The 16,953-nt window shown below is 37.0% G+C and overlaps 1 protein-coding gene across 1 annotated transcript; it reads right to left on the bottom strand.

The window, feature by feature from the left end:
• Positions 1 to 360: 360 nt before the first annotated feature.
• On the bottom strand, positions 361 to 16,171 carry LOC107570700 (maltase-glucoamylase, intestinal-like; the record flags this gene model as incomplete). Its single annotated transcript, XM_016256961.1, has 19 exons — positions 361 to 595; positions 1,496 to 1,657; positions 1,911 to 1,960; positions 2,646 to 2,734; positions 3,827 to 3,951; positions 4,127 to 4,183; positions 4,747 to 4,831; positions 6,697 to 6,845; positions 7,065 to 7,181; positions 7,930 to 7,964; positions 8,367 to 8,500; positions 8,598 to 8,736; positions 10,074 to 10,164; positions 11,785 to 11,901; positions 12,270 to 12,332; positions 15,093 to 15,212; positions 15,401 to 15,532; positions 15,834 to 15,959; positions 16,059 to 16,171. Coding segments are annotated over 19 exons (1,985 nt in total), but the record flags the coding sequence as incomplete, so codon positions are not given.
• Positions 16,172 to 16,953: the final 782 nt, after the last annotated feature.

Here is a 16,953-nt window from a genome sequence, read left to right as displayed (position 1 = left end):
AAGACAATTAGAAAGTTGATCATTGATAATAAAACCACACATTATTCTTTTATTCGTTACTCCAGATGTACTTTAAATTTTGTCCTTATTTCATCAACCGCCCAGCTGTAAATATGAACCTGCATGAAAACGAAGCACGAGTTCTGGATCAGCATGTGCCATCTGTTATTTCAATGTTTTCTGTTTTTCATAATGTCTTCTCTAATGTATTCCAGCACGCAGGGTTGGTTATAGCAAGACAACAGTCTCTGTGTGTTTTTGATTTATTTGAATCAGAATGATGTTTAATGCGCCTGACTGCATGCAGCAAAGAAACAAAACATTTCTTCATAGATTAAATCAAACATGACCATAAAATAGCCAATCAGTCACAGCCTTAATGGGGTTTAAATCACTTTATTGCAGTTTTATTGCAGCTAAACGAATTACTAGTTGACTGATCATTGGTAAATAAACATAAATAATCAGTACATAATTACTCTGTTTAAGCCTGTCTCCATAGATTTGTCCAAGTCTAAGCTGAGCTCCAGGTGATGGTGAAAGGCTTCTCGATGGTGTGAGACTGTGATGTTGCATCAAACTGCAGCTCCTGAACCTGAGGGAGAGGAAGAGAAGAGACAGCATAAACCACATACTTACATGATTTCCAAAACTGATATGATCAATAAGTTATAACAACTTGCTTTTACATTATTTTAACTCATCAAAATCATTTAACCAATTTTCAACTTTTTTTTTTTGCGTCATGAAAATAATAAAAATTAAAATATTAAAATCACATTTAAAAATGGCAAAGAATAATAATAAAAAATACAACAACATATTTCTTTGTATTGATTTCAGGGTGAATTATTACAAGCATGAATTAAATAGTTCCCTTAAATCATGTTCAATTTAAATACATAATAATCATTTATAAAGGCTTATTTATATTGCTTAAAATATAAAATTTCACATTTTAAATATTAAATCTATCTTTTTTAAATATATTTGTATATTTCTTGTATTGTTTTGGGGTTTAAAATATGACAAGGGCATTTTCATGAGATCCACTCAATTATAAATGTAGGTTTCAAAATGAAAACTCAACATCAATAACTTAATCATTTGGCAAATACATTAATCTAATTCATAACTATCTAATAAATGTGTACTTTTTTTGAGTTTATATTTTGCAATTCTGACTTTATAACTCGCAATTGTACGTAATCACACATTTCTAACTTTAAAACTTGCAATAGGTTTTTTCTCTCTCAGTATTTGCAAGATATAAATTCACAATTGTGTCTTACAAAGTCGAACTTTCTAATACACAATTACGATTTTATATCACGGAATTCTGACTTTATAACTCGCAATTGTGTTTATATCTCACAATTCTGAGAAAAAAAGAGTCACAATTATCTTTTTGTATTTAGTGGTGGAAACAAGCTCCCATAAAAGTGCTTCGATGACAGTATCAAACTAAAGTACATGTTAGCATGACGTATCTCACCTCAGCGTTATACGTGAATTCCAATTTGGCATCGGGCTTTCCAGTCACTTTCATGATAACTTGAGTGACGGGCGCTGACACACCCCACACCTTCACGACACCCAGGGTCAACCTGTCGGCCTCGGCCAGACCATCTGTGAGAACTGCGCTGGTAAGAACACCCTACAAATACAATCACACAGGACAGCTGCTACACAACACTATACACACATGCATGTTTACAGTATGAGCAAAAATCCTATTGCAAACGAAAACGCTTGACAGTAAGTAATGCAAATGTATATACATAGAGAAGAAATGTTTCTAAACAGAGAGAGGCTTTAAGTGAGATGGACATTCTTGGATTGAATGACCTCAATCCAAATAAATCTGAAAGAACTGCACACACAGCTTTCTTCAAAACATATTAACGTACCGAAGACACAGAGAAAGACGTCAAGAGGAAACGCTTGTTCTGAACAGTATCTGTAAGGAGAAACAAGAATAGAAGATTAAGAGAAGAACAGGAGAAAAAAATGTGATACAATGACTTTGAGTTTAGAATGATTTACCTACAAAATACAGAAAATAATATATAGATACATATTCAGAATACTGTTTTAATGTTTGCAATGCTGATAAAACCTTACATAAAATTATGCAAAAAGTAAGAAAACAAAAACAAAAAACGACATGCCTACATTTTTTATTGCAAAAATCCAAAAACGTAATATTGTAAACCAATACATTTTGACACCTGCATCACATGACCAGCTCCATATATACAGCTTCTCTGATGTAAAAAGCTTGTTCAGTAGCGCACATAGTAAAGTGAAAAACGTTAACATTATCAACTAGGTTAAGCGTGGAGCTTAGTGCTGCTGGTACAGTATTTTCAGATACGATCGAGCATTAACCTTTTACAACAACCACCAACCAGCGTAATAAAACATTGCCAGATTCACATTCATGTGTTTGGGATAAAACTGCATGTGCCTTTAGCGCCACTCACGAAAGCACTGCTGAAATGCTGCCAGAGGCACGTTTGTCCAATGAGTTTGGGTGAAATAAACAGCTAGTGGAATTATGATCATCAAGTTCCATCAAAACCATTACATTCCTTGCGATTCCCATTCCTGCACACACACGGATACAAACATCCATAACTTACCAATTCCCTCTCCGTCATCCCAGAACAAGGATCCATGTGCTGAACCTCCATCATCAAGAGCAACAAGAAGACCCAGAGGATTCAGACGACTACGAGGAAAAAAGGAACATTACATTAGTGTTGTGGCGTCACATGAACACCTACATTTAAATGATTGTATTATGATATTTTAAAGGTTCCTAATTTTGTTTTAGAACTTCCTACAATAGGTTTACGTGTGTCCAAGGTCAAAAAACACTTTCATTTTATCATAATATGCACTCTATTCATTTACTAACTGCTTGTTTTCTTGAAAAAAACTAACACTAGCGTATCTATTCTTTTTGTATTCTGTCTATTTCTTTTCTTTTTATTTATTATACAACAAAAGCAAAAAAGGCATCTAACACTAGCTCGCTCTATTCTTTTTCTATTCTGTTTTCTTTTTATTTATTATATAATAAAAAAACCTTGCTACGTGTACTGCATTAAGCTAAGTGAGACTTGTTATAGCACTTGCATATCTTTGCTCTTTTGTTGATTTTGATTGCTTCTATTGTCCTCATTTGTAAGTCGCTTTGGAAAAAAGCATCTGCTAAATGATAAATGTAATGTAATGTAAATATATAATATCCACTGCAACATAACCTCACTTCTCACAGTGTCTGAAACGGTTCGATCTAAAGCCCGCCTTTCTGAGAGCCTACTCTGCTCTGATTGGTCAGATGCTCAGTCTGTTGTGGTTGTCAACTCTGCTCTGATTGGTCAGATGCTCAGTCTGTTGTGGTTGTCAACTCTGCTCTGATTGGTCAGATGCTCAGTCTCTTGTGGTTGGTCTACTCTGCTCTGATTGGTCAGATGCTCAGTCTGTTGTGGTTGTCAACTCTGCTCTGATTGGTCAGATGCTCAGTCTGTTGTGATTGGTCAACTCTGCTCTGATTGGTCAGATGCTCAGTCTCTTGTGGTTGTCAACTCTGCTCTGATTGGTCAGATGCTCAGTCTCTTGTGGTTGGTCTACTGCTCTGATTGGTCAGATTCTCAGTCTGTTGTGATTGGTCAACTCTGCTCTGATTGGTCAGACAGCCCCAATGTGGACATATAAAAGAAAATTGACTGTTTGTGGAGAAAGAAACCTTTTAAAAGTGGAAAAATAAAACTATGCAACTGTAGAAAAACAGCCTCAAGTCTTTATAAAGATGCACCTGTAGTGTGTGTTGTTCTCTGGTTTCTGCCAGGGCAGGATGTGGCCTCCTCTCACATGCAGGTTAATTTTCGATAACGGTGTATCCATATTCATGAACTGTCCTCGCACTCCAACAACTTCACCCTGGGAGATAAATCACATACAACCCAATATACAGAGGACAAAGTATGGCAGGTTGAATTTGTTTGGAAGTCAGCTGCATTATGACTGGTTCTTCAATTGACATGCTACTAAGATCTCGCTAGATTTGAATGCTTGCTTATAGAAATGCTTACTTGCATGCTGATAAAATGCTTACCGTGTGGTAGTCGTACCAGCGGGCGTTTGGCACGTAGCCCCTGACCACACTCACGCCCTTCACAAATCAAAATCAATGACAAATTAATAAACAACAGTCATAAAAACACCCGACCTCTCCTTACTGACTGAATATAGCCCTATGAGAGTGTGTGACTTAATAAAAGACATACAAATTACTGAAAAAAACAAAACATTTTAATATAAAATATTTAATATTAATAATAATAGTATTAAAATACATATTTTAAACAATCATTTTAGAATTAAAATAATAAGTAATATGTAAATGAATGAATTATATAATATATTAATAAACAATTATATATTTACATAAATTCATTGAAATCCATCCATATTTTTCACTGAAAAAAATAATTAATATTAAAATTAGAAATAATATGTATATATTGGCTACACGGTGTATATTATGTATATAATAATATTATACAATATAACTGATATTACTTATTTTAATGTTAATAAAATTAATAAATATGATAATTGAACTCATCTGTGCACGTGGCTTAGTTCAGGGTCACCCACCTCAAAACTTAAACATTAATACTGGACACTGTGGCTCATAGCGTGAACATAGAGGAGCTGTTTTTGTGTGCATACCGGGTCTAAAGCAGCTGTGATGAGAAGCGCGGGACCCCAGAGGAACTGCCTGTCGATGCTCCATGTGTTTTCATCTGTCACAAACCTACAGTACAGAACACAGCACTGAGAACAACATCTAATCAACACTGTACACACAGATCCTGACGCGAGAGAGGTTTACAGCATAACATGAAAACATGAGGATATTTAAATGAGCACTTTTAACACTTTTTAAGAACATGGTTTCTGCATAACAGATCATTCTGGTTCTCAAATATGATTGGCTGAGAGCCTTTTCCAGTCATGTGATATTCTCCTAGCATCAGCACTGGAACTGCTTCACTGTTTGTCTCGCTCCACCTGCAGCGACTGCCACCACATATTTTACACCAGGGTTTCTACAGACTTGAACAAGTTAAATTTAAGACTTAAGATCTTTTTAATACCAACTTTTATGAAATTTAAGACCTAAACCTGTAATGGAAATACACATTTTATTACATACATATATGCATTTAATGTGTATAAATTAAAAAGAAAACCAAATATCAATGCTGTAATAAATTAACAGTTGATTCATTCAGGAACGAAACACTGTCATGTTGCTCAGAGACGCAAAACAGCGCTGTGGCTTCGTTTGGAACTATTTTTGTTGGCGAAATAGTGCAAAAACAGGCAATATGGCTTCTAAAAGTAAGTCTCTTAATAAAACTTCTAGTTTATTGAACTGTTGTAAAAAATCAATATCACATTTGTATATGGTAATTTCTGGAGAAAAAAAGGCACTCTTCCGTGTGAACTTGAGTAGAAATATACACATTTTCTGTCCCCATGTCTTGAATTTGTGATCATTCTGAATGTATTTTAATAGACTGAATCATGCAGTGATCAGGCAGAGCGCACTAGACTTTGTAGGTGTTTTGAATGTTTTTTTGCGTCGTGAGAATATTGAGTAAAATAGCTCACTTGTGTTATTTAACTATGTCATGTTATGAATAAAATGCTGCACACTGGTGGTGTTTGAGGAGAGACCCCCCCACATGATTGTAAAGTGCTTTGGGTGTACAACAATACACAATAAAGCGCTATATAAATGCATCATTCATTCATTCATTCATTCATATATAAAAATTATATAATTATATATATATATATATTATATATAGCTTTGGATGAAAATATACTTTTGAAAATCCAGCATTTAGTTGATCCTGACACATGCTCACTGTCACATTTTTAAACACGATGGCTTTCTTCTTTCACGAGGGATTTGGTGCCACGACAGATTTATTTAAGATCGAGACATGCACGTCTCCCGGAAATCCTGTAGAATTCAACCAATCAGATGACGACTTCGAGACTCCTAAAGTGTTTCCAGTTTAGTGTGCCATATGCCTCAGAGAGTTCAGCCAGTGGTCTGTAGGTGTGACGTCTGAGGCTGAGCCTAAACGTGAGCTATAATTCATTTTGGATGTAGGAAAGAGGCAATCTTTGCTCTTATTAATCTATTACCTGCTCCAGAGCAAACAGATTTGGATTAGGGGCTATGTTAACTTTAATACATTTATATTTAGGCTATATTTAACATAAATCCTGCTTTTGTACGTCGTACTGAATTGTTTGCTCGTGTTTATTTTCTATTGTTCTTGTATTCATTTAAATGCTGTTCAATAAATAGTGTTTTACATAATTAATATGCCATATTTGGTATTGAGAAAGGGTCTGTCAACTTGAGATTTAAATCCGTGGCAGAAGGAAGTAGTTCTGTCGCAAACGAGGGTATTTACTGACACTGAATTTACTTACACACTCGTGCCGTCTAAGTGTTGTATAAATGCAAAAGCACACTCGTAACTGTATATCAGCACGTTGTGATTACCTATGGCATTCGACCTACAGCCGTGCTAATATACAGCCATATCGCACAGCTATGAAAACTACAAAACATGAGTACTGGAGGACACTCACTCATGAAGCAGAGGTCTGACCACAGTGTTTCCGTGAGCGTGAGCTTCGTACATCAGTGTGTTCAAATACGGCAGGAGGGTGTAGCGAATATTCAGCACATCACGAGAGATAGCAGCAAACTCCGGTCCCCAGGCCACGGGATCCTGCCTCTGCGAAAAGTCACAAAAAACTCATCGGATTACAATCATTCAGCACTTCTGAAGAAAATATAAAAAATATCTTCCTTTACACAGAAATGTATACAGGTTTGGAACAGCTTGAGGGTGAGTAAATGATGACAGCATTTTCATTTTTGGGTGAACTATCCCTTAAACACTGGCCCAAAAATCTTAAATCTGTCCATAAAAAGGTGCCATGTGTGTTCTTACTGGCATGTTTATGGTGTTGTGGTTTCTGGAGAACGGGTAGAAAGCTCCAAGCTGCATCCAACGCAGGCACATCTCGTATTGGGCAGGGTTAAAGAAGCCACAGATATCAGCACCGGTCTGGAACACATGCGGAAAGGGAGAGTCAGAAGAGAAAAAGAAGACCGAGAGAAATATAACTATGGATCTCTGTGAAAACTGGACCACAAGAGCCAACTCCAAATCTTTAATAAATAAACTCTAGAGTCAGTGTAATGGCTGCATACTAGTGTAGTCCCAGCAAACACATAATGTTCCCCTACCGTTTTTTGAGGACCAAAAAATAACATTCTAGTAACATTCTTTTTAGCTATTATTTTTTGCAGCTATAAAATAACGTTGCAGAGTGGTTATTTTTAATAGCCTAAAAATGGTTCCCTAATGGTTATTATTAGGTTATTATGTTGCAACCAGAAAAGAACGTTCTGAGTAAATGATATCGGAGTAAAGAGGTTAGGGGAACATTAAAATAATGTTAGAATAATGTTATACCAACCAAAAACTAGCATTCTATTTCCGTTAAGAAAATTTCCTGGCTACCCAAAAACAAGCCTTAACAAAATAACCGTCTGGAAACCAAAAACTAACATTCTGACAGTGTTATTTTAACATTGTTAAACAAAAAAAGCCGAATATTCTGAGAACATTATACTAACGTTTTGATAACGTTACAATAACATTATGGGAGAAAACTTTCCTGGCTAACCAAAAACAAACCATAAAACTAACATTCTGGGAACCAAAAACTTAGCTGGGATGCACCCAACTGAACTAAAGCACAAGTAAAAATCAGCAGCAAGTGCTGGGGCAGGACGAGAGAGACACTTACGTAAGGGATGCCAAATATGCTGAACTCCATCATGCCTGAAAGACAGAAAGAAATAGAGGGAGTTTGGTTTTCAGCTTTATACACTGAACTGTACAGTAGATACAGTAGCTGTCCAACAAAATACACCATGATTTAATGAAGGAGGATGAATGATTTATTCCTGTGGTCAAAGCTGAAATTTCAGCATCATTACTCCAGTTTTCAGTGTCACATAATCCTTCAGAAATCATTCTAATATGCTGATTTAGTGAATTTAAAATAATAACCATTATTATTATTATTATTACTCCAGTTTTCAGTGTCACATAATCCTTCAGAAATCATTCTAATATGCTGATTTAGTGAATTTAGTGAATACTGACAATATTGAGTGCTAAATATGAGCAATAGCAATGCTTATCTTCTCAAAAACCACCAAATAATCAGCTCCATCATACCTATGATGGACTTGAGAAGCTGGTCCCAGGCGGAGTAGTTGTCTCCCAACCAATGTCCTGCCCAGCGACCACTAGACGGATATGTTGAACGGGTAACTACGACACCTCTCTTTTCAGTGGCACTAAGCAAAGCACTGTGAAACACACATAAACACACACAGCAATTAAAACTCATTCCAGAACAACTGAAAAATAAATATAGAAGTGAATATAGAGGACTAGAAAACTCACTCATAAGTAGGTTTCGTGTGAGACCAGCCATATAAGTTGTGGACATCATAATGCTTGACGCGTGTGCCATCAGCCAGGATCTGCTCGCTGTTCATGCATAAAGTTTTATGGTTCAGGCCTCTGTGCATGGACTCCAGAGCTGGGAAAAGGCACACACATACGTAGGGCAGGTTTATTTTGGACAGAATGTGCTAAATACAGGTGCAAATGTTAGGGCTGCCTGCTTAATAGTCAACGAGAAGAGGCTTAGATGAGAATAGAATCATCCAAATGCTCGCCTATCATTCATCGACCTCAAACATGGCTTATTATTTAAAATTGAAACATGCAAGTAGTAGCAACTTTTGGTGTTTTTTATCCTTTATTATTATTGAACAGTAAGGAGCAAACAGGCAGCAAAGTGGGAGTGAGAGATGCTGTAAGTCAGGGGTGCCCAAACTCGGTCCAGGAGGGCCGGTGTCCTGCAGAGTTTAGCTCCAACTTGCCTCAACACACCTGCCTTCAAGTTTCTAGTATGCCTAGTAAGAGCTTGGTTAGCTGTTTCAGGTGTGTTTAATTGGGGTTGGAGCTAAACTCTGCAGGACACCGGCCCTCCAGGACTGAAGTTGGGCACCCCTGTTATAAGTAATTCTACTAAGTAGTAGCAACTTTACATGGCCGCTCGCCCTGACATTAACCTAGATAAATGTGTGTTATTTGGCACATTTTTAGGTGTTTTTATTTGTGTATACTCTTAATATCAACTAAATCTTGTGCTTTTAGAAAATAACGTAAACAAACAGGATGTGCTTTCTGCTGTCTCTGTCTTTGTGAGCTGGAGCACATCACAAAAATGAACCAAAATTCAGACATGAGAAATTTATCTACAGAAACCTTGAAATGTCTACAATTCAAATCTAAAACAAATACTCTGATTATGAAATAATTAGAATATCTCCTTGCTATTTTCTCTGATACATTCATAGTCATTACGTTTGCCAGTGCTTTGCATCAAGCTTTATGCGTGCACTTGCGTGTAGAAAAGGCTATATATTAAATGCTTATTATGGTTTAGTTCCCTCTCCCAGTATATAGTAGTCAACTAATGGCTTAACTGAATGACTACCAGTCAGTATTGCCAAATTAAGCTACTTTAACACTGTTGCTATGGGTTATTTTTCATGTCCCCAGGCTGAATAAACCACAATAATGTGATATTTGGCTCCTGGAATGTGCATTTTACCAGTGGAACCCCACAAACAAAAATGCAGATTTTACCCCCCAGAATGTGACTTTTACTGGGGGACCTTCCCCAAATTGTGAATGGGCAAGTTTTGAGTAGCAATTGGGTAGGTGTTGTTGTGAAAGCCTGGCAACCCTGCTACCGGTCGACTAAACAAATCTTTAGTTGGGGGCAAGCCCAGGAAATGCTGACCACTGTGTTGTAAAATATCTGTTGCCAAGTACACATTACAGGACACACTCATACGAACTTACGGGGCATGTATGGAGGGTTTTCCAAGGCGGGATCCCCTAGGCATTTCTCTCCGACGGTGCCATGCACGAAACTGGCCGGCTCATTCATGTCCTTCAGAAAGCAAAACACAGGGACAGTGTTATCATCCAATGAATCCAAAGGAAAAAACAGTGGTGATATGCCAATGAGCGTAAAAATGGGGTTATGTTAAAGGGGTCATCGGATGGCCATTTTCCACAAGCTGATATGATTCTTTAGGGTCTTAATGAAAAGTCTATAACATACTTTGGTTAAAGTTTCTCAATGGTAGTGTAAAACAACAACCTTTTTACCCTGTCAAAAACAGCTCTTTTAAGAGCAAGCTGTTTTCTTGCATGCCGCTTTAAATGTTAATGAGCTCTGCTGACCCCGCCCCTCCCTTCCGAGCCGCTCTTTGAGAGACGGTAAACTTTAGCTGCATTTATCATGAAACTTGCTAACTTGCACGTTATTAGGAAAGATGATTTGCAAAGATTCATTAAAAAAAACATATACTCAATTCTTCTGGAGGTGAAGCTGGATCATGAATGATTAGCGTGAACAAACACATTTAGGCAGATCGGTGGTGCATTCCCTTTAAAAACAAACGTAATCCACTGCGTCTTCAGCGGCTCAGATGTCGGGAGTAAACGATGACTGCTATGTTCATTATTACATCCAACAACAGAACACCTCAATCTCTTAGGAGTTATTCTTGTCTACATCTGCTCCGGCGGTGAAACAGTGGCGGACTGATGACAGCTCACTCAGGGCGGAGCTAAGGTAAGACACCAGTCCAGTCTGTGCTGAAACGCTACTGTCAATCAAACTATCGTGGGAGGGCCTGGGTCTGTGTGAAATCACACAGACAAGAAGCTAAAAACGGCTTGATTTGAGAAAGGGGTAAAGATTTTAGTACATAAAAAAAATTAAACTGGGTGGATTTTTTACATTATAGGGTGGTTGTGTACACACACCGCCAACACACAGTTATGTTCAAACAAAATGTAAAAGTGCATTTCGCATTCGATGACCCTTTAAGTCTTCACTTGTTCTTGGACAGCTCACCATGACTTTGTCAAGTAAGATGTATTCCTGAATCAATGTCCTTGTTGGGATTTCAACAACATTCTTATAAATCTGTAATTTTTCTCAATTTCAGAGGTATTTAATTGTAATGGTTATAATTAAATGTGTTGTTTTAGAAGCAACAATGGCGTGTAATGGCACAGATGTCCTCAAAGAACACGAGACACTTGAGAAAGCCAACTTACTGTAATGCTATTTAAACTACTTCTTCTGAGACTAAAATTCTCAACACTAACTTCTCCTAGAGCTTTAAAGCTAGAGTCACTAAACTCAGGTCAGACCTTCAGACTGTTCTGAAGTTTGTTGGTATGTCTTTTCAGACTGATCCAACATAAAATGAAGATTACAATCACAAAAATACTTACATTCATGGAATGTTCAAATGAGTCAAGATTCTTAAAACTCCATCTGAATGTTTTTTTTTTTTAATAAAACTTTAAAACTAACATTACAATTTTAAACTACTTAAAACTTCAATCTTCAATCTTCAAAATTGTTTCAAACTTTCTGGTCTGGCTTTCTCAAGCCAACTTCAAAGTCTGTCTTGACTAACTTTTTTATCTAGCTCAGGAAATTGCTTTACTTTCATTCCAACATGAAAAATGACAAAAACAAAGCACTCACGATCCAAAGTCCGTCAAACTTCATGACGTTGTTGTAAAAGTCTTTAATCTGCTGTGCCCACCATTCTGCTGTACTGCTCTTGAAGAAATCAGGGAACGCCACAAAAGCTCTGAATAGCTGAAAGTTTAAACGAAAGAAATGTTAGATTAGACAAGGTGAATATTGGATATTACTCGTTTATTATCCGTTTAAATAGTAATGTGCTGATTCTCTTCTTATGTGTTCTGTTTGTTTACTACATGCAGTGGGTGATATAGTACTAGTATGTGCTCATTGGCTGACGGTGTGTGTTTTGCATGCTAATTGGTTGATAGTATCGACGATCATCTCTCTTGACTGCTTTTGCAATTATAGCCCACTGTACTGATGATATATAGGAGAACAAGAGAAAAGATGGCCAGTTCTCTGATTAAAGAGACAGAAAGAGAAAGAAAGCGACATATAGAGAAAGACAATGAAACGGAACAAAAGAGAGAAGCAGATACCTCTACTTGAGTATCCCAGTCCAAAGAATTGTCCACAGTAATATTGGGATAATCAGGCCACACCTACAACACACAGAAACAACCGCTAAAATCAGTGCTTTCGTCTAAAATTAAAGGATCATTCCTGCTTTCAGTACATGTCCTCATCATACCGTATAGGTCTTAAAACATCAGGTTCTCTCATCAAAATGCTCCAAACAAATCACCAAATCTCTTCAACTAATGTTGTATTCCGGATGGAGTTTCCCACTTTAACCTCATTTAACTCGGAACTCTGAATTCCGAATACAATTCAGTCAATAGAACTCTGTTTCATTCATCACCACCCTACAGATGACGTCAAATTAAACTTCTCACTGAAATATGGGTTGACTTATTTGTCTTCTCGTGGTTATTCCAGTTTAGGACTTGCGGAATGCAGCATACAAAAACATAATGACATCATCTTCTAAGAAGTAACATCAATTTTGGGGGGAAAACAACAGCACAAAGAGCAGAACAAAGTATTAGCAATGGATCTGATAAATGATGTGCTGTTTTGTGGTATCATTTGGTTTGTTTCACTGTAAAACATCTATCCTGTTTGAGAGAATTATGGAAATTGGTATCATGATATTAAAATAAAAATAATAAATATAGCTGCAAATAGCAATTATCGGGGTTAAAGCACTTTAAGGCTTTTAAAGCAATGTGAAAAAAGTAATGTGCTCTCTTTAGTAACCATGTAAACACGTATGTCATAGAGGGAAAAGACAACCAATAATGTACAAAGGAAATATATTTGTTTTAATGTTTTTTAACAGTTATCGAGGTTGAGCCAAAAGCCTAGGACTAGTTCGCTAAACTTGGATTTTGAAATAATCTCCAATGTTTGATGAAGGTTCAATTGACAAGTTGCTCAGAATGAGGAGTTCTACCATGCGATATGAACGTTGTGGGCGTGTGTAATAAATTGCGCGAGTTAAAGCCATTTTTTTTTCTCTCCATTTTATAGCACCACCAAGTGGACAGTTGACGCATTTTTCATGCAACCACAGAATGAGCTCTTACTCATGTGTGCCAAGTTTGGTGAATATATTATTCCATTGTTGAGCTATAGGCATTATAGTAAAACTAGCTCCACGCACTATGAACGGTTTAGTGCCCCTTAGAGACTCCAGAGAATCTTACTGAACTGGTTTGGATGCGATCAGGCCAAAACCAGACAAAAAAGGACTAGTTCGCAAAAGAAGAATTTTCAAAAAATCTAAAATACCCCAAAATTTCACCAGGTCGACAAGCGAATTCGAGGCATGCATTTTGTCCATCTTGGGCAAAGGATTCCAACGAGGCACTGTGCCTAACGGTTTGGGAGTTATGATCGATTATGTACTTTTGGCCGCTGTATGCTTTATGTAAAAGTAATAGCAAATGCAACCCCTCCGGTCTGAACCACCCTGCTCTGAGCAGGACTCAAACCCTGGTAACCAGCAGGAAAGGTGGGCACGCTAACAAGGACTCCAAAGACCGCGTTTAGAATCCTGCTTGGAGCAGGGTGAGTGTAACGGAGGCCAGCCAGTGTGAGCTGTGTAGGTAAACCTCACTCCCTTGATCTCAAGAGGCACGCTAGACTCTGTGGTCTTTAGTGTCTTTGTTAGCATGCCTGCCACCCATGCTGGCGACCTGCGTTCGAGTCCTGCTTGGATCAGAGTGGTTAGGACCAGAGGGGTTACACAAACTTTCTTTATTATCATTCTATCAGGCATTTCCTGTTGTGTACTGTTGATAATCATATTATACTTAAATCACAACATAAGCAAACCAATGTTGTAAAAGCTACAGAGTTTGAGGTACAGCAGAACATGAAGTGCTGCAGAGCAGAGAAAAATATACTGTCAAAAAACTCAGAATCAATATACAGTTACAAAAAAAAAGTAAGTGAACCATTTTTTTTTGTTTCCTTTCTGCCTAAATTGGTCATGAAATGTGATCTGATCTTCACCAAAGTCACAAATATCAACAAAAAAATATTTCTAAGCTGATAAAACACAAACAGTCATGATCTTTCATGTCTTTATTGAACACACCCATGGTTGAACCACCTTTGGCAGCAATAACCTCAAGCAAGCGCTTCCTGTAGCTGTGAATTAGCCCTGCACAACGTCCAGGAGTCATTTTGGACCAAGCTTCTTCTGAGCTTCACAGCCACATTGAGATTATCCTGTACGATATCCTGATAAATTTGGGAATTAATTGTCCCCTCCACAATGGCAAGCGGTCCAGGTCCAGAGCAAGCAATGTAGCCCCAAATCCCTGTTACTCTAGGGTTTTTTTCCACCTCATTGAGCATTCTGCATTGAGCCTTGGCTGGGTATATCCACAGCACAATATCGTCTCCATTTATAGACAATTTGTCTAACTGTGGACTGATGAATATCTAAAGTCTTTGAGATTACTCTGTAACACTTTCCAGCTACATGCATATCAACAACTCTTGACCGTAGGTCTTTTGAGATCTCTTTTTGCGAGGCATGGCTCACATCAGCTAATGCTGCTTGTGAATACACACTGACACTGTTTGGGTATTAATATAAGTCAATTTAGCAGAGGCCTAGTGTTACACTTACTTTTTCCACCATCACTTTGTATGTTTAATGGGTATGTTCAATAAAGACATGAAAGATGATGACTGTTAGTGTTTTATCAACTTTTGGATAATCCATTTTTGTGACTTTGGTGAAAATCAAATCAAATTCCATGACCAATTTATGCAGAAAACCAGAAAATGTAACTGATTCACTTACTTTTTCTTGCAACCGTATGTTCTTCTTGTGTTTGTCATACCTTTCCCCACACAATGTCATTGCTGAGCTCGGGAGGCCATTTGATGAAAATGTCTTTTTCAACCCCAGTATCAAATGCAGGGTAGGAGCCTTTTGTCTCATTGGCTGCTATAGCCGGGTCCTGAAGCGCACAAACAAATAAAGCATGTAGTTTTGGTACAGAATACATTTCACTGCATGTTCTTAGACAGAACAAGAACAGCATACTGTACATCGATCTATATGTATAAGCTCTGTTTACATTACAACATCTTTTACCATTTTATAGAAACAACTTAGTTTTTCAAAGTAATAGAGAACTGTTCGCACCAAGATGAAGATGAAGCGCATCCCCTCAGCCCTCATGTTGTCCACCAGAGCAGGCAGTCCCTTGAAGTTCACTTTGTCCAGCGTAAAGTCCATCTGCCTCTCCATATAGTCAATGTCTGCATATTGAACATCCTTTGAGGGATCAAAGGCCAAATATTATGATCATTGAACCTAAATGTGAAGTTCCAAGGTGATTGAGTAATTTAGTGAAAACTTAGCAATGCTTTGGTTTGAAACATTTAATTCTGCAGATGCTGGGAGCATGATGTAGGATCTTGTGAGTGGTTGCTATGCAGTCGCTAGGCGGTTATTAACAGGGCCAAAAAAAAAAGGGATATTTTTTTACTATTTGATGGTGTGCCTGTCAAAAAAATATAAAAAATGTTGAGACTGAAAAACACACATGCACACACTAAATAATGAGATTTCTTACATAAGGAATTTTAGCAGCTTTCATGTCTCTGTAAAGATCTGCGATCTCTGCATCGTTGGAGTAGCCGTAACGACAAAGCTGGAATCCAAGCGACCAATAGGCTGGAAGAACCGGGCGGCCGATCATCTGTCAAACAAAATGCACAAACCAAGAGAAAATTATTTAACATTTCATGCAAATGCATTTTAAAACAAATATTGAAAAGGCTTCAAATCTAATGGTCACCTCAGTGTACTGCTGAACCACAGCTTCTGGAGTGGGTCCCATCACCATGTAGAAGTCCAGAATGCCTCCGACGGTGCGGTAGGTCAGAGCTGGAGTAGGCAAGAAGGTCACATCTAAAAGAGCAAAGCACAAAAAAAAGAGAAAACGATGACATCATCCCCATGACGCAATGCGTCACCTCAGCTTTTCTTTTCTTTTCTTTTCTTTTCTTTTCTTTTCTTTTCCTTTCCTTTCTAGACCTGCACTTACAGTCTCTTAACTGCAATAATTAGGGGATGTTTATGGCAGACAACATTACTGTTCCAGAGCAGAATGGACACAGTTTACGATAATGTTTACACTACACAAAATCTAAATTGGAGTTTTGTGATTTTAAATCTTTTTTATTTTTTTATATAAAAATAATTGTTATTAGGATTACAGGTTACAATTCATCCCTAAATCCAAATATCTAAATATGCAATGTGCAATAGTTTTTTTATGCATAAAATAGATTTTAAATATAAAACATGTAATTTACTAATATAAACAAATATGCTCAAATAGCAATTTTAACATATTAATGAATTATTTTTGTAGTTTATTGCATTTTCTGCTGAAATTCTCATTTCCGCAACTTAGGTATCATTACCGCACCAGGTATTCATTTTATTTTGATTTAATAAATAGAAAAATTTGTATTTTGATTTTAAATGCATGTGAAAAATATATATTATGTTCTTTCGGGTTTAACCACATCATTTTGAAAATACTGTATGTCAGATTTCCATAAAATATAAAAAATATAAAATATAAAAATGATTAGATAAATTACAATTGCCATTGTGGTAATGACAGAAAAAAGTCCAAATCAAATAAAAATGTTAATTTTTAAATATGTATTATTTCATAATTT

This window comes from Sinocyclocheilus grahami, unplaced genomic scaffold, assembly GCF_001515645.1.
Source record: "Sinocyclocheilus grahami isolate Dianchi unplaced genomic scaffold, SAMN03320097.WGS_v1.1 scaffold1494.1, whole genome shotgun sequence".
Taxonomy (NCBI): Eukaryota; Metazoa; Chordata; class Actinopteri; order Cypriniformes; family Cyprinidae; genus Sinocyclocheilus; species Sinocyclocheilus grahami.
The sequence above is the reverse complement of the archived record's forward strand: the minus strand, read 5'-3'. Positions and strand labels throughout refer to the sequence as shown.